General features: G+C 43.2%; 2 protein-coding genes across 3 annotated transcripts; one reads left to right on the forward strand and one right to left on the reverse strand.

The window, feature by feature from the left end:
* Positions 1–304: 304 nt before the first annotated feature.
* On the forward strand, positions 305–5,547 carry LOC121907912 (T-cell acute lymphocytic leukemia protein 1). Of its 2 annotated transcripts, none has more exons than XM_042427449.1 (4): positions 305–438; positions 1,747–2,315; positions 2,736–2,854; positions 3,842–5,547. In XM_042427449.1, exons 2-4 carry the CDS (start codon positions 1,789–1,791, stop codon positions 4,363–4,365), a joined length of 1,170 nt encoding a protein of 389 aa, XP_042283383.1. In that variant the 5' UTR covers positions 305–438; positions 1,747–1,788; the 3' UTR covers positions 4,366–5,547. The 2 variants fall into 2 exon arrangements, with proteins under 2 accessions (XP_042283383.1, XP_042283384.1); XM_042427450.1 differs by having other exon boundaries at positions 2,736–2,824.
* Positions 5,548–10,226: 4,679 nt separating this feature from the next.
* Positions 10,227–12,646, reverse strand: otol1a (otolin 1a). The gene is made up of 5 exons (XM_042427445.1): positions 12,447–12,646; positions 11,831–12,312; positions 11,659–11,748; positions 11,440–11,511; positions 10,227–11,239 (listed from the first exon to the last, which is right to left on the reverse strand). The coding sequence occupies exons 2-5, from the start codon at positions 12,273–12,275 to the stop codon at positions 10,353–10,355; spliced, it is 1,494 nt and encodes a 497-aa protein (XP_042283379.1). The 5' UTR covers positions 12,276–12,312; positions 12,447–12,646; the 3' UTR covers positions 10,227–10,352.
* Positions 12,647–18,627: the final 5,981 nt, after the last annotated feature.

Raw genomic sequence — 18,627 nt, forward strand, 5'->3', positions numbered from 1 at the left:
CTACTGTATATACCTCACGTTGTTACAGGCGCTGTGCCTGTTTGCTTTTTTTTAATGCTTTGCCCTCCACAAGCCTATATAGCCCACGACAGCCAAATAATAATGAATCATTTCATAAATAATGGGTTTAGGGGCTTATCGGGAATGAAGAGGCCGCTGCCGTGCGCTTATCTCGCTCGGCCACATTGCGGCCTGTGTTCCGCTCCCCACACTGAGGGAGCGCACTGGATGCGGCGAGGAATAACTCAGCTACACACACACACACACACACACACACACACACACACACACACACACACACACACACACATACACACACATATACACACTGCTCCACAACTGGCAGAAAGAAAAAAAAAGAAAAAAACCTCAGACATGGATGACCCACTCACAAAATGGCTCCACTTACACAGTAACATCAACAACACGGCTGGAACGGTAAGTGCAGAAATGACATCTCTTTATTTAAACCACCATATTCGTTGTTCCGAAAAGGCTGTAATTGGACTGTTATATCGTCTACATTTTATTGGTGCTATGTGCGAAATATTTGACCAATATTTTCTGCCATTGTCCGCTCCGATGGCTGTACGGGATGTAATAACGGATGCGAGGCCTGTTGGAGAATTCCCAGTTATAAAAGTGCGCTTTTTCATTGGCGGTCTGATGTTCGTTTGTAATAATATACAGAGGATATTTATACAATTAATAACCGAGCAAACACCAAAAAACTGATGTGGTGTATTCAATATGACAACCCTTTGATGTTCGGCTCTAACAACAACAGCATTATGGCCTATACGCCGCGATAAAATGGGCTAAAAAATACACAAGCTGCTCTGACATCTGTGGTTATGAAAATGATCAGATCCAAGTATTTTTTAAAGCTTTCTCGAGGCTATTTCTGGATTTGCTGAGGGCAGAAAACAGGAGGGGTTTTATTTCGACGAAGAATATACCAGCTCTTCGTGGTTTTGGCAGCTGTAATCTTTCCATTGCCTCATTACAGACGATAATTTCACCTGTAAATAAACAGCAGCCAAAATGAGCTTTTAAAATCTACTAATGTAAATTTTAAGTACAGCTCAAATATGTTAACATGCATTAATACATTAACTTTGAATGTGTTGAAGGCCAAGCGTTAGATAAAAGGTTCACAGGCAAGAAAAAAAACACATGCATGCACCACAAGATAAAACTCTTCTTAAATGATAACGTTTGAAAAATAACACTACACACCACATTCACAAAATGTTCATTTGAGGCGAATTCATAAGTGTACAACAGCCTTTACATTATATCCTAGCAGTTCAACTTTAAGTAAAGCTTTCAAACCATCAAAATGTACAAAAAATGTAAAGTCCTAGACAATTAAAACATATTCCAATTGTCAATAATAGTAAAGGCTATAACATTATCCTCCCTTGTGGAAAAAAGCTGCATTTGAGCTTTTTATCTTTGTAAAATATCGAGAAAACATGTAGCCCGTTAATTGGGAAAAAGAAAAATCTAGCCAGCAATTAATAGCCAATTAATTATCTTTTTGATACTATTTGGAAATGTAGCCTAATGCAAACAATTGATTATAATTATAATGATAACAATAATCTGAATAAATTTAATAACAGTAATAATTGATTGATAATTGATTGCTTGCATTGACAGCGAATTCGTGGTTTTATCTGGTACAATATGACTGACAAATAATACTTTGAGCATAAATTAATCGAAAGAAATCTTATTTAGGACGTAGTGGACTCGAGCGAGTGGTGACGGTAGCCTATAAAAATGATGGAAAAACGGCAGCCGGAGCTTTGTCCTGGAAGTCCCGATGCAGAGTCCGGTCCTGGAAAGCGGGAGGACTCCTCCATCATCTCCAGACAGAACGGATGCAAGGAGGACGAGGAGCCGAGGAGAAAGGAGAGGGAGGAGGAGGATGAGGAGGAGGAGAGGGGAGGGAGCTTCAAGGGGGCTGAGGAGACGGATGACGTTCCTCTGCAGAACTCCAGCAACGGGACCAGCATCAGCGTCATCATCAACGGCGTTGCCAAGGAAACTGCCTCTCACAACGCCCTTGACCTGAAAAGGGAAGTGCCGGTGATCGAGCTCTCCAGGAGGGACGCTATAAAAGCGGTGGAGCAGAGGACTGAAAGCCATTTGGTGCCGATCACAGAACTTCGCAGACCTCCACCGCTGCCGCTGCCGCCGCCGCAACGAGACGACGCTCGAATGGTCCAGCTGAGCCCAAACGCGTTTCCTGTCCCGGCCCGGGCGATGCTCTACAACCTGGCGCAGCCTCTCGCCGCCATCAACAGGTAAAGGTGGAGATAGTGAAACAAAAACATAGTTTTATGAATGCACGTTTCATTTTATTCATTTTATCATTGTGAACATTCACCATAGAAAGTTCCATGGCTTTTAGATGTTGCCTTATTATGGCCTGTAGGGATAGGGTACTGTATAGGGTGAAAGAATGCTTGTAGTGCAATGATGATTAAGTCTTCATGTTACCATTATTTAGCATGTGTAAAGAGACCTAGGCTTGAATGTGTGTGTGTGTGTGTGTGTGTGTGTGTGTGTGTGTGTGTGTGTGTGTGTGTGTGTGTGTGTACTCCTGGTGCAAGGAGTGGGGGGTGTAAAGGGGTTAAATGCACTGAAGGAAATGAAGTACAGTATGCTGATTTGATGTCTTCTCATATACCTGTGCACCTTTTGTCTGCTTTTTGTTGTTGTAGTCTCGGAGGGGAGTCGGAGCAGTACAGCATGTACCCAAGCAACAGGGTAAAGCGCCGCCCTGCGCCTTATGAGGTTGAACTCGACGAGGGTAGGCGCATTTTAGATCTTTATAAGTATGGTAAGACGCACTTCTGCTGTGTCCTCCCTCTGCCAATTAGTCCCCTAAACGTTCCCTCCTCATCCCCATTGTCATTCATCCACTGACTTGGATCTGTACCTAATCTGAGTACTGCAGAAGATGCCTTGCAAAAAGAAAATATTAACTGTTTAACTCATAATTCATGGCACAAATGAATACAGCCAATCTGAATGTCAAATACATGTACCTGTGTGCCTTTAAAGTATATGCTTTTCAGGCGGATTTGGGGTTTATTTCATTTGAAAACATCCTTTCCACCACTGCCCACTCACTGCCATATACAGGGGTGGAGGATGGGGGTGCTGCTGCCTCCATGCCAAGGTTTTACTGCAGAGTGGGCTGAAGGATTAAGATAGACTGGGTGTGTTCCAAGGGCGACAAAAGCCTGGAAGACACCATTGTTGGGGGGTGGGAGGATGTGACTACCTGCAGTGGGGCATTTTATATTTCATACCTAAATAAATAAATAAAAAAGTACATAGAATATTAAATTGGAAGCACACAGTCTCCCTAACACCCTTTCCTGGTGTTTGGCATGCCAAACCAGCCTTTTCTCTTGTTTTGTTCTGTTACATAGAGTAGCACACAGCATTTATACAGCATATACACTTTTGCAAGTCTCCATAGCTTCTGCTCCATCATCTAAAAATCCATGATTGTACGGAGGACAATGTTGCAGTTTCATAGTTAAACGAAAACGTTTGAGTTTATGTTTCTTTTTCCTTCAAGCAAATTTCTCTTAAACCCTGTGAATCTGATCTCCTGCTGCCTCCTCTTAAAATTTCTCATGTCTTTCTTAACTTTTTTCTTCTTCCATTCTTTATTTATGCCCTTGTATTGCTTTTACTCACTGCATTATCTGTTTTAGCTCTGCATCTCATGTTATTCGTGTTACTGTCTTCTATTGATGCCTCCTCTTCTTACCCTCTCCATGCCTGTCTTTTCTCCTCCCTGCTTCTCTGCTAGCTGGCCAGCCAAAGATTGTACGTCGTATCTTCACGAACAGCCGTGAACGCTGGCGGCAGCAGAATGTAAACGGAGCGTTTGCAGAGCTCCGTAAACTCATCCCCACTCACCCTCCGGACAAGAAGCTGAGCAAGAACGAGATCCTGCGGCTTGCTATGAAGTACATCAGCTTCCTCTCCAACCTCCTGGAGGACCAGGATGGAGGGAGGAATGTTGGCAGCACAACTGATGGGGAAACTGGGCTGCTGGTTGGGGCCCACGAGGGGGGCCCTCAGGGTGGACCACATCAGGAAACAGTGGTGGGCTTGGCCAGGGACGATCTTCTGGAGACAATGTCACCAGGCTCCAGCTGTGGAAGCCTGCCTGATGGCGATGCTGAGGGCAGTCCTGAGAGCTTTATGGAGGACCAGGACTCACCTCCGGCTCCAAGGACTCTACCGGCTTCACGTGGACCTCCGCTCCATCTAGCTGCTAGGGATCTGAGGCGCAATGGACGCCCATTAGATGGCTCCAGTCGCCGATGATGCTCTGCCAATAGACCATGGACAAAACTCCTGAGACTGAAAGAGAACAATGAGAGAGACTAAAAAAGAGATGGATATGCTCAGGACCCCGTTAAACACTGAGACATTGGTTATAGGAAGCAGAATCAAGCACCATGTAGTGAGATAGTGTTGTCCAACATGGATCATGAGTACCTGTCTCCACACTACATCTGAGACAGCACTGATGAATAGCTTGGTTTGATTGGTGATCGATTGAATTTGATCCAACAAAAGACTTGTAAATTCTGCATGTCTCATGTCTTTGACTGACCTGCGGATCATAACTTTCCGTGCTTTGAAAGTCCAAAGACTGGTTATTCTAAAAAAAATTTAAAAAATTAAAAAAAAAATCAAAAAAAGAAAGAACAAGCAATCAAAGCAAAACAAAACAAGACCAAACAAAAGAAACAATCAACAATGACAACGATGTAATTTTGAAGTTTTGACCAATGCTTCGATGATGATACTTTTGGTTACAAGAAGTAGCCAGAATAGCCAGAAAACCTGGAGATTTATGCCCAACAAATTTGATGTGTTAGAATAATGACACAAAAGTAAGTTTGCCTCAGTTGGAGGCCGTAAATAAATGGACTGGACGCTAATTGTACCCATGCAGTTATGTATTGTAAATAGCATTATATTTTCACTGCACAATGTAATAACAGTGACTCAAGTAATGTGGTTTAAGATGTACCGTAGTGTGTTTGTTGACGGGTTTACTTGCAAAATGGTCTTTTAGGAGACAGGAAACGAAAAGAAAGGAGAGAAGAGATGAGAGAAACTCAAAATGTAAAAACAAACAGCTGAACGTAGTACATCTAATGTGGTACCTTTTACTTCTGTTACACTTTGGTGATGAGAAAACGACACCAAATACGGCAACAGACAGTTAAACAGTTTCACTGCCTGAACATGAATTTAATTATTTGAATTTGCTGTGGAGGTACAAGACATGCAGTGATTCTTAAAGTGTACAAAATGTGGGTCATATGAAAATCATGGAAATGACTCATGCAGTCCTTTTGATATGAATGTCTGTTTCAGTGTTTTTTTTTAACTGTAATGCAGTTGTAGTTTAGTAAGGTACACAAATAAATCCCTTTGTTACCACATTTGACACACAGACACACACACACGCACACACACACAAACAGATACACACACACACACACACACACACACACACAAACACAGAGAGACAAACTCATAGAGGCACACACACACACACACATACACCCCACAGTGTTAATATCATAACAACACCAGCAGTTTTCTGAAGAGTTAAGTATTGCTCACTGTTGTAGGTTATTCTGCTTTTTTAGCAGGACTTAGTAGCCTATATTGGTACCTTTGGTAACTATGGTATTTTATGAATTGCAGTAAAGGGACATTGTACGTTTGGTAATGACATATTTGTTGTATGATAGCTGTATCTATAAATATATCCAATGTTAAATCGATGAATTTTATACAAAACCCCTGAATAAAACACGCAGAGGAAAAGCCTTGTATTTGATCTCACTCAAGCATGTTGTGGCTCTTGTTCAATTCAATTCAGTTCCTTTATCATACATACTTTTGTGCCACATTGCATTATATATGAGTCATTTTATACCCTTTACACTCCTATTCATAATTGCGTAATCTAATTGAGTAATCCCTAGAGGCTGACAGGCAAACCATGCAACTGTTTCCCATCTTATCTATACAGAGTGTATAGTTAAAACCGCAGCCTCCTTATGAAACTCCCTCAATGGATGCTGGAATCCTCACTTCCTCCCAACAAGTGACAACTTCCTGTAGAGGTTAACGTGGCTCGGTGACCTACAGGATATCCTGCCATTGTGAAAGTGGTTTTGACAGCCTCCACTGCACTCGTTTGCACGCTGTTGTGTCTGCGCACTTTGTGAAACAGCCATTCTGATCAAGACTCCCACCGCCTGCAAGTTATTTACTTATGCAATAGAAAAGTTGTGTTCATTAACCCGGGGTCGTTACTGGAAAGAGAAATTGTGTAGTGGTAGCTTTTCCTACTTAAATGTTTTGAAGTCTTCTTTCCTATATTCCGTAACTTTACACAGCAGACTTTGCCACTAGTACCACTACTACAACAACAGCAGCAGCACTTAGACATTTCTAAAAAACTATAATTGCTTCCAGAGAGCATCAGAGACAACCAGGTGTTTGGAGACCTCTCCTGTGCTCTGCGCTGGCTGTGCTGGGACTCCACTGAGGGGCTCTCTGGGTTAATGCCTGCCAAACATTTACCTGCTTCAGTGTTCCTGACTCTCCAAAAAGACACAGACTCACAAAAAGAGAGGGATACAGGGAGAGTATATGAGGGATTGAAAGGGAGGGAACGAGAGGAGGCTTGTGCATGTTTGTGTCTGTGTGTTTGTGTGAGCTAGTTTGTGTGCATGTGTATGTATGTGCTCTGCATAGATCTGTGTGTGTGTGTGTGTGTGTGTGTGTGTGTATGTGTGTTTGTGTGTGTGTGTGTGTGTGTGTGTATGTGTGTGAGCTGGTGTGTGTGTGTGTTTATCAGCTCAGTGCAGATGGGTGGCAGAGTGGCTCTTGCAGCCAAATGATTCAGTATGCTAATGAGTTGTTATCTGTGGTGCTGCAGGAACAATATACTGTCTTTCTCTCAGTGGGAATCCAGCCTGCTGGGAACAGATTACACTGCACACACCGCCAAGGTAGTTATTTATATTTTCACACAGAGTAGTAGAAAATACATAAATGCACACACACATACACACACACGCATCCACAGATAGGCCTATAAACAAACAAGCAGAATAACATTTTAACATAAACACACAAACACATACACATACACACACACATACACATACACACACACTCACACACACACACACACACACACACACAAACACACACACACACACACACACACCACCATCACCACCAACAGCAGCAGTATAAATATTGTGGAAATTTGAGGTAAATGTACGTCCTTCACCAATAGATGGAGATGTCATTCTGGGTTTTCCTCTTTAACACGTTTCAGTTTTATGTTAATGTTTCTTTGTAAAACACATTTGCACTTAGTTAAAGTTAACTTTCAATTAATCTAGAAATAGATTTTTCCAATTATTAATAAAGACTCTTCAACTGAGGGAAACTTTAGCTTACAGGACCCAAACTCGGCTGAAAAATAAAATCCTTCCAGTCATGACCTGATGAATACCGCCATCGATATTTATGAATCAATCAGTTTGTGAACATTGTTTGGTAACTATAAGAACTTCCTGAATTCTAATTCACAAAGCCAAGATTGACACCTACAATAAGTCAGCAATGTAATTATTTGTGATAAATGACTAATTGATTCACAGTAGAGAATTCTTTCAGAAGTGTCATTGCGTAATGATTTGACGAAGACATTTGGCAAAGTGATAGAAAATGGTATGATTGGTGCCACCTTTACAAACATTCAAACAAACATTCCAAAATGTCACCTTTAATTAAAACACATTACAATTACAATCATTATTCCGTTCTCTGCTTTGACCTTTGAATTTATGGTTATATACCCATACAGTATGAGCTCATATGTTGGATTTTGAAGAAAAAAAGCACCTGCTAAATCAATTATTAATTATTAATTAAAGGACATAAATGAGCAAAAATGCAGCTTGTTTTTCATGATGTTAGTTGGGACATGGTTGGAAACATTATGACAATTTAGTGTTTATTATGTCACATTATTTAATGTAATAATGTAATAATTTATTGTCTTATGTGTGTCCCCTAGGAAAACAGAGGGAATATACATGTTCTGTGTGAGCAGATTCCACACAGAAAAGCTGCAAGTTTTGTGCTTTGTATAAAAAATGTATGAGATGCACACATGCACATAACTATGCAAATAATAGTATATGGCATTGATAACTGATAATAGATAATGACATTCTCAACTAAATTATGTAGGTTATTACTCCAGTGGAATTTAACATTCTAACTGTAAGATATTTGATACATAATATTAAACTGAAGGTATTATGATATGAAAGTCCAAGCTTAAGAGGGTGAAGGCATCTCCTGTGCTGGAGATATATAGTGAATGACAGATAGAGTAGGTACCCAAGTTAATACAGAGGGAAAGGTATTTCTCAAAATGGTAACATGTGGGCTGAATGGGGATTCTTTCTTCTGATTCTTTTATATGTCGAATTTCTTTTATGAGCCAAATATGCACCTAACCTACAAAAAATGACCCAGGATATTAAGTTTTTCTATGTGAGAAAAAAAGTAAAGAGAGAGAAAAAGGAGATATTTTATTGCATGGAAAATACTCAAACCTGCTAAACCAAACTTGTGATGGCCTTCTTCTCAAAAAACAAAACAAAACAAAACAAAAAAACAACAAAACTAGACGATATCTACATTAACAGTATCAAAATCTTTCTTACAAGATTTAGTTGTCTTTTATTTAAGATACAATATAGATTGTAATTGATTTAACATTTTTATCCAAATTACTGAAGATTTCAAGCAAAGTTAGACAAAGACTGACTGCTGTGACTTTTAAGAAGTAAATGTTTCTAATAAATGTTCCTATAAATATTAGATTTAGGTCCTCAATTTAATATGTTTCAATCATGAGTCAACATGAAAACATCTGAGTGTCAGCAATGAAATATACTAAATGCATCTTAATGGTAAATTTAAACTGAAAGCCTTTAACAGTTAATACAATCTGCCTACTCTCTCTCTCACAAACAAATACATCACAGCATAAAAGCACGCTCTTAGTGAAGTAAAATATTAAATGCAATTTGTCTTCTAGACAGATTACTGTTATGCACTGACGAATGAGTTATTATCAATTTTAATCTGGTGAGAGGTCTTGACTGTTTAGAGCTTAATAAGATATAGCATTTATAAAAGCCGATGCCATTTTTCATTGTACAGTGTGAGTAAACGAGATCATAATTTATGGTGCATTAGTCTCTCTGTGCTGCAGAGGGTTATCCACCGTGCTCTGTGCTAAGGCAGCTAATCTATTGTTATGGCTCTGTAATGTCAATGAGGCATTATTTTTTTTACTCATATCAGCTTCTGAGTGAAGCTTTTTAAACCCATATCAGTCTGCTGTGTCCTTCTGGATTTGATTTACCTTCACTTCTGTCTTCAAGTTTTTACTGATAATTAGGAGAAAAACCAAGAATGTCACTGTTTTTACATCTCTTATCTACCCTTACAAAGATAGAAATGAAGTTTGGTAAAGCACAAAAATCAGAAATAACAAGAATCCACAAGAATTTCATCATCCTGTTGTGTGAATGGTATCTGAATTAAGGACTTGCAGTCACTAAATGGACAAGAATGCGTTGAGTCTTGCTTTGGTTTTTATGTCTTTAAACTGTTTTCTTTCAGAAAATCCAATTTGTTCCATATATTGTTGTTAGAAACATCACCTTGTCATTCTTTGTCTGCAACCCTTTTATTACTTTCTCAGTACTAATATCTGCATACAAGTGCTTCTTTACAAAACCTGGGCACCTTACGCCCTCTAGTGGAAACCAAATGCAATTATTCACTGAAATTGTTTCCAAATTTGTACTGGCCTCCCTGATACAGAGCTTATCTTTCCTCATTGCAAGGACTAATGGCTTATAAATTAACTTCTGCTTCCATTTCCAAATAAATAAAACTCAAAGGTCATCCATTTCAAGCATAGTCATTTTTAATGCAGTGTTACAAAGAAGTGAAGTGTTGCATACAGCAGTTTAACCAAACCTCATCCATCTCCAAGTACAGCAAGGCAAGCAAAGCATTTGGTTTGATTGGTGCAATAGTAGCAAGCAGATAACAAAGCAGCAGTATTTTTCTAAATCACATCAATTTGACAGAGCAGTGCAACAGGCTGAAAGCTGCGTAGAGTCTACAAGAAGTAAAAATCAGGTCAAATCAGGTCAAAGGCTACAGTCACAGGTTTACAGGTTTACCATAGTAGTAGGTTTGCTCTTTGAGTCTGGGTAGAGCAGGAAGCCAGAGAAAGTGCTGTCATCCTCACTGCTGGAGTAAACACCGTTCCAGTCTCTCAGAGTCTCCAGCCACACTTGGTCGCCTTCGTTCAGCTGCATCAGTGCGAGGTTGGAGGCCTGATCGATGTCCTGGCCGTACAGCGAGTCCCGTGTCCGCAGCTTCCTTATCCCATTTACCACCAGGGCAGCACGCACAGGCCGATTACGCACAGTGATGTGGTAACTGAATAAGTAGACCCCAGGGTAGGTGATGTTGAACTTGTTGAGAGCTGGGTCCCAGTGCCCCTCCCCATTGTAAAACACCTTATCGAACTTCACAGGCAGGCCTGGTGGAGGGAAGGACCTGCTGGGGAACAAGCCCACACTGAAGGCAGAGCGAATCTGTTCGACACTCTCACCTGGAGGGCCTTTAGGGCCCCGAGGCCCTCGTCCTCCTTTGGCACCTCTTTCCCCCCTCAGCCCTATCATACCCCTCCCTCCTGGAGGTCCAGTGGGCCCTCTGGTGCCAGTATCCCCCTTCCCTCCCGGAGGCCCTGGCTCCCCTCTCTGTCCCCTTGTACCATCGGTTCCATTCACTCCTGGCGGGCCCATTTCACCTCTTGGTCCAGGGGGCCCACGCACCCCCACATCACCTTTCTCACCCGGAAAACACTCGCCTGTAAGTCCCTGTTCACCTTTCTGACCCTTTGTCCCAGCAACCCCTGGGGGACCCATAGGCCCCTCTCGCCCAGTGCTGCCCTTAGTCCCATTCAGGCCTGGCTCTCCTCTTTCTCCTGGGTCCCCTTTCAAACCGCTGAAGCCACGTTCACCTTTTTCTCCTCTGGGGCCTGGGTCACCTACAGTATGTGGAAGGGACAGGTTATATTCACATAGGAGGACATGTTTTAAAAATACTTTTTGATTTTCAAAGGGTGATGTACATTTGCATAAATGCAAAGGGTACATTTACATATATTTTAGTCTAAATTGATTTAGTATGATCAAAACAGGAAATTTAATACAATTTCTGCTAAAGTTCTCATAGAAAACTACCCACCTTTTTCTCCTGGTTTTCCAGGGATCCCAGGTGCACCAGGAAGACCCACAGGTCCTTGATCACCTTTATCACCTGTGGTAGTTTTGATAAATAAAGCGTAGAAAATGACATCCACAACAAACTTATAAAGGAGAGTGTTTTGCAAAAAAGGAGAGAGGAATAGAGAGAGAGAAACAGAGAGACAATCAAAAGCTCTCCTGCTGTTAAGCCCCGCTGTACCTATGTCGCCATTGAGTCCGTTGGCTCCAGGTAGTCCTGCTGGGCCTGGAGGTCCTCTGAGCCCTGTGTCTCCCTTCTCTCCTGGCAACCCTGGAAAACAGAGAACAGAAGGAAGAAGCACAAATTTGACCTCTTAAAGGTAATTCTCCTAAAAACAGTAGCACTGTCTTACCTGGAGGGCCCCTTGGTCCTTGCAGCCCGGGAGGGCCTCTCTCTCCCATGGGTCCTACAGGGCCTCTCTCAGGTGGACAGCACTCGCAAAAGTTGAAGAAGCATTCATTGTAGTCGAGGGTATAGTTTCCATGGTTGTTCCCAGGGGGCGCGATGGCATCGGTGTGGTATTCAGTGGAGTAAGTATCACTGGAGTATGTGGTGCTGTCTGTAGGGGAGAGAGAGTAAGTGTCCATCATAACCTCAGTTGTCTCTTCTGTGTGCAGGCCGCTGGTAGGTGATGGGGTCCTGGTAGTGGTCCGTCCACCTCCACCACTGCTACCAGCTCGAGGGGGCTTCTTGGTGCTCTGAGGTCTGGGCCAGCGTGTGGTTCGGGCACCGGAGGTCAGCGCAGCCATCAGGACCACAAGGACAGTGGTCAGGAGGAGCAGGCGAATTAAAGACATACTGAGGATTCGACACAGTGATCTGTGAGAGAGGAGACTAATAGAGGAGCAGCACGTTAGAAAATGTCTATTTAATTGTTGACTTAAAAAGAATCTACAACTACAGTAAATGATTACAGTTTTATCAAAAGCACAACGCGATGATGATGTATAATAAAGAAACAATCTTACCTGTTGATGTAGATGTAGATGATGTAGAGTCTTCACTCCATCCCTTCCAATGAGTGACTGATGCAGCCTTCGTCCTTCCTTATATTGCCCTGGTTGCCCAACTTGTGCACCACCAAGCCAGTGAGAGGACAAGGGACAGAAAACACCTGGGGTTATTAGGAGGTAGGTGGGCTGGCAAGAACAGATTATGTGACTCCTAAGGGATGTGAAATAAAGCTGGTTGTATACAAGGCAAGACTTTATTCTTTGTGATATGGGATATGATTCCTGGGCCCAAGAGTGCACACATCACTAATGTGTTGTTCACACACATTTGCTTTGTACACAAACAGGAAAAAAGGCTACATACACAGACACACATCACTGTGTACACACAAACTGTAACACATTGAAGGTAGTGAATAACATCTCATATGAGAGTTACCGAGTGCAACACCTTGTAGTGTTCACTCCATTTGGCAGTACCTCAAAGCAGAAAGTGGATCGCTATAAACCCAGTGAGGGAAGGATCAGTGTCCCAAAACAGGTGGCACACTGATCAAACCATTCACGTTCTTGATCTAACAAACCCAAAGAGCCCAGTAAACCCAGCAAACCTCATGGAAACCTGGCACCACTGAACCAAGCTTCACATGTCTGGGTGTAGTTTCGACCTCTGACATTAACTCTGAATTATTCCTGGTTTGCTACCAAGATTTTGCACAAAAGCTGATGAGGAGCCATGTGATCTGTGGTAAAATCAAAGACAAAAGAGTACCAAAACAGCACCCAAGGAGTTCAAGGTTTTTAATGACAGAATACCAGTTCAAAAGTGCTGTGACCAGAGCAGTGACACATATGAATTCATTAAATTCAGCCACTACTGAGCTAAGCAATGTGTGGCCACATGGGGTGTATTTATTCTTTTAAACACATTAAAAACTATCACAACACACTTCATTTATATTCGGCAATTATGTTTTATATGTTGATAGATATCCTGACAATATATCTGTAACCGGTTGACTCTGCTTTGTTTTGTACGGAAGAGGCACAGACGTGCGTTTCGCTGGAGGCCACCATTTATTGCAGCAACTGACAGAAGTAAATGAAAAGAAAATATCTTCCGGTCAATTGTGATGCTAACTCAGGCTCCTCTCCCATGAAGTATGAAAACAAAAGGGCAGCCATGTTGCAACAAATACACCAAAAACACAGAAAACGTACCTGACAGAGGTAAATGAAAAGAAAACCACCATACTGTACAATAAGGTCAAGCTGATAAACAAACTTCAAAAAAGGAGCGCACAATGTCGCTTACCTCTCCCATGAAGTATGACAACAAAAGGGGAGAGGTAACGGCGGGGGACATAATTTATGGGGGGGGGGGGGGGGGGGTACAGTGAACTGAGCCTTCCACCTGTTGACTCTGGAGGAGTAGCACGTCAGGATTGAACTATTTACAAATTTTGTGTAATTATAATACATATGCTGCACAGTTGACCCTGTTCCACTCACCCCCCTAGAAATACACAAAATTCTGGGTCGTAATGCAAGACATATTCATAAAACACACTGACCATAAAGAAATCACAAACACAACAAGTGAGTGAACCAGCAATATGAGCTTCCTATTTAAAGGATAAGAGGACTAGAGACCTGTTTGGCGCCTAGCAAGAACTCATAATACTCCACAGGCATAGTGTAGTGCCTTATACACCACACATACTCAGGCCAATCAATGTGAGGAAATGAAAAAATAAGAAAAGAGAGAAAAAAAAATTGGGTCTTCACACAGCAGCATGTTATTACAACAACATTAAGAGTGGCCTAAGAAAATATATACATATAACTGTAAGGAGCATGCCACTCACATTTCACACATGAATAACAGAATGTGGGCTTGGCTCAACCCCTAGCATGGACTCAAGTTGTGCCATGGACGTAATCAAACGACACACTGGTCTAATGAGTCTGCCAAACCGTGAGGTAAGTTGGCCATCTGCATTAGATGCCTGAGGCAGATTGGAATGGGCAGGAGTCGGTTGCAGTGGGGGGGCAGGAAAAGCTGCTGGGGAATCCCTCTGATGCAAGGGAAGCCACCACAGGGGGAGGTGGTGGATGGTCAGGACCATGGGACTCATCAGTGGAGGACTGCTCATGGACCCATGAGGCGGTGCGGCCCTCATCCCAGTCAGCAACACTTGAGAGGGAACCAGCAAGGGATGGCTCAACTGTTGCAGCCGCAGTGTCCAATCCAGACATCTCAGTCACATGCCAATCAGATGTAGGGGAGGCATTAGTCATATAAGAGGCAGGCAAGGACACAGGAGCAGCATCACAATCCAAGGCTTCAACCAGGGGCAGAAAGTTGACCTGAAGGAGCAGGTTCCGGTGAACAACACATTCATTTCCTTCTCTATCTCTGATCCGGTAGATGTTTCAAGGCAGGTTTCGAGGCCACCATGGTGTAAACAACAGGCATCCACTTATCAGAGCGCTTACGTTTCCCCTTAACGCCCTTGTTTGCCAGCAGCACCTGGTCACCGAGAGACAGAGGCTGACCTTTGACCCGCTTGTTGTACTGGTCACACTGATGACTCTGCTCAGCTGTGCAGTGTTTCTGAGCCGCTGCCATGGCACAATGTAGGCCTTCCAAAAGGGACTTCACATAAGCATCATAGTCATACACAGTCACATTGTGGAGTACATTCTTGAAGAGGAGGTCAACTGGCAGCCTAAGCACCCGAACATCAAGTAGAAAGGCGCAAACCCAGTGGTCTCATGAGCAGTGTGATTGTATACAAAGGTCATGGTCTAGATCATCTGTGGCCATTTCTGTTTGGAACGCAGGGGCAGAGATCTCAGCATGTTGCCCAGGGTGCGGTTAAACCTCTCTGTACCGCCGTTCCCCATAGGATGGTAAGGTGAGGTGTGGGACATGTCAACCCCAGCCAACTTCAATAGCTCAGCAATCAGCTCACTTTCAAGGTTTGCTCCCTGGTCAGAATGAAGGTGCTGAGGGAAGCCATAGATGCAGAAGAAGTTGTCCCATAGCTTCTTGGCTGCTCTTTTGGCAGTCTGGTCCTGACAGGAAAAAGCATGTGACAATTTTGTGAGGTGATCTGTGATCATGAGAACATCCACAGACTTGTTGTTATTGTCTTCAGCTGACCAAAAGTCAACACACACGAGTTCTAGAGGGGCAGAGGTCTTAATGCTCTCCAGTGGGGCCCTTGCGGAAGGCTCAGGAGTCTTGCTGAGGACACGTCTGTGGCATCTCCTCACATGATTGCGTACATCCTTCTCAATGTCATACCAGAAAAAACGCTGATGAGCCAGACAAAGTGACCATCAAGGGAAGCATCAGTGGAGAGGATGAAAGGCCTATCAAAGTCTGGATATGCCAGCACCACACTGTTGAGGAGTGCACTTTTAAGAGCTTCAAATGCTTCCTCACAGGCAGGAGTCCAATTCTGAGGGGTCAGTTCACGAAAGGTACCAGCTCTCCGTCGATCAAAGGAGCCCTTAGCTCCTCTTCTGTCCTGCAGTCAAGGTGTAGATTGGCTTAGTGATGGAAGAGCAACCAGGAATGAAATGCTGGTAATACAGCACCATCTCAAGGAAAGACTTGACCTTCTGCTGAGATGGGGTACAGCCATCATCGTTCATGAGGTCCTCCATCCTGAAAGCTAGGATGACCTTCACTTTCTCCTGGTCAACTGAGACACCACTGCTGTCCACCGTGTGGCCAAGGAACCTCACAGACCTGCAAAGGAAGTGGCATTTCTTCTGTGCCAGCTTCAGGTTGTTGGTTCTGAGATGTGAGAAGACAGTCTCCAGCCATTTTAGGGCTTCCTCCTCAGATGGAGCAAAGACGAGCAGGTCATCCAGATAACAGAGGACACTGGAGAAGTTCAAGTCACCAAAGACACTCATCATCATCCGCATAAAGGATGCGGGACTGTTGCACATGCCCTGGGGAAGCCTGTTGTACTCGTACAGGCCTAAGGGTGTCGTAAAGGCCGTGTACTGCCTGTCAGACTCATGGATGGGGATGTTGTAGAACCCCGATTTGAGATCCATGGTGCTGAAAAAGGTGTTTCCACCAAGAGCAGCAAGGCAGTCAGCTTGGTGGGGCAGTGGGTGGGCATCCTTGACGGTTTTGGCATTAAGGCAGCGAAAGTCAGTACAGATCCTCAGCTCTCCTGACTTCTTCCAAACCAGGACCAATGGCGAAGCATATTCACTGACAGACTTACTGATGATGCCTTTCAACTCTATCTCAGACAGCACCTCCCTCAGTTTATGATAGTGTGCTGGAGGGACACGGCGATAGGGTAGCCGGAAGGGGCGATGATCAGTAAGGTGAATACGGTGGACAAACTCCTTCGCTTCCCCACAGTCCAGCTTGTCCTCAGAGAAGACATCCTGATAGGTAAGCACAAGGTCAGTCAGCCGCTGTTTCCATTTATTTGATACTTCACAGCTTTCAAGGTCGATGTCTGCCAATCCACAGTCCTTAAGCTGCTGAAGGGGGACAGAGGTGGTATCTGAGTTGGAGACAGGGTCGGCTGTCTGGCTAGGCTGTGGCCTGCTCACACCCTGGGAGAGGGGAAGGTAGCAACACAAGGAAACACATCTGCAACCTTTGCATTGCAGCGCAGGGTAACAGGTCTCTTTGTAGGGTTGAGGATCTTCAGTGAGACCCAGCGATCCCCCACATGGGTGTCACAACCTGTCCAACAATGTCTTTTGGAGCTGAGTGGCAAGAGGTGGGCTCCACGATGACCGTGCTCCCAGGCGACACTGGGGCACCACTGGGCAACTTCCCCCACACCAAGTACTCCTCCTGTGGTGCAAGGGTGACAGCCTGCTGAGGACTGATGGTGCCAACCTTGTTGGGCAGCTCAGGAGCAGACCAACGTGTGATGCAGCTGAGCAACTGGAGGAACTGCTCACACTCCGGGTCTGAGGTGTTGGAGCGGATGAGCTCCCAGTACTTCTCATCAGACTTCATCCTCTGTATTATGGGCCTGATAACATTGCTTCCAATGATAAGCTCGTCCCTCTGCCCTGGAACAAGGAAGGTTGGCACAATGAATTTGGACCCATAAATCTCAATGTCCAGCTCATAGATACATTCGGGTCACGGCACAAAGTGTAACCGGTTGACTCTGCGTTGTGTCGTAAGGAAGAGGCTGAGACAAGTGTTTCGTTGGAGGCCACCATTTATTCCGGCAACTGACAGAAGTAAATGAAAAGAAAATATCCTCTGGTCAATCGTGATGCTAACTCAGGCTCCTACACAAATTAAATTACAGAATTGTGTTACCATACTGTACAATAAGTCCAAGCTGATAAACAAACTTCAAAAAAAGGAGTGCACAACATCGCTTATCTCTCCCATGAAGTATGATAACAAAAAACATCATTTATGGTGGTGGTGGTGGTGGGGGCACCCACAAATGTGAAGGTAGGGGTACAGTGAACTGAGCCTTAAATGTTCCACCTGTTGAGGAGAGGCACGTCAGGATTTAATTATTTACAAATTTTGTGTAATTATAATACATATGCTCCACAGTTGACCCTGTTACATATCCTCACAAACTGAATGAATGCACAGCAAATTATTACATGTTTTTTCATGCAATCTGTACTCTACATGAGGAAAGTTTGAAACACAAGAAAAAAATAAAATCATTTACAGCACGCTCTTCAAGTCAGTCAGTCCTGATGATCAACCTGAGATTTGCCACCAGCATTGTGCAACTTAATTTCCTTGTTGTGATGTTGTATATGTGTAATTTGTTCTCAGGTCTTTCTTGTAAGAGAGATCATGATCTCAATGAGAATTCCTGATTAAATAAAGCTTAATTAAACACCTCAGCTTGATGTAAATGATGAGACTGCTGGGACTATCAAAGGTGTATTACTCCAGAATTCCACAAGGGGACAGTGTTCACTCAGTGCAACTATTATTGTAACCAACATCTGAAAAAAGGCTGTCTCACAGCATTGGGCAATATCAGTTATTATTGTGTCATACATTTTTTTATTTAAAATGTGTTGCATATGTATATGTAAGATAGCTAGTGTATCAGGTATTCCTCATGTTGTGGGGACTTAAATCTGTTTACACAGTCTCTCTTGTGGGGACACAAAGCAAGTCCCAATAAATCATTAAGCTTTAGAGTTGGTT

This window comes from Thunnus maccoyii, chromosome 12 (genome assembly GCF_910596095.1).
Source record: "Thunnus maccoyii chromosome 12, fThuMac1.1, whole genome shotgun sequence".
Classification (NCBI taxonomy): domain Eukaryota; kingdom Metazoa; phylum Chordata; class Actinopteri; order Scombriformes; family Scombridae; genus Thunnus; species Thunnus maccoyii.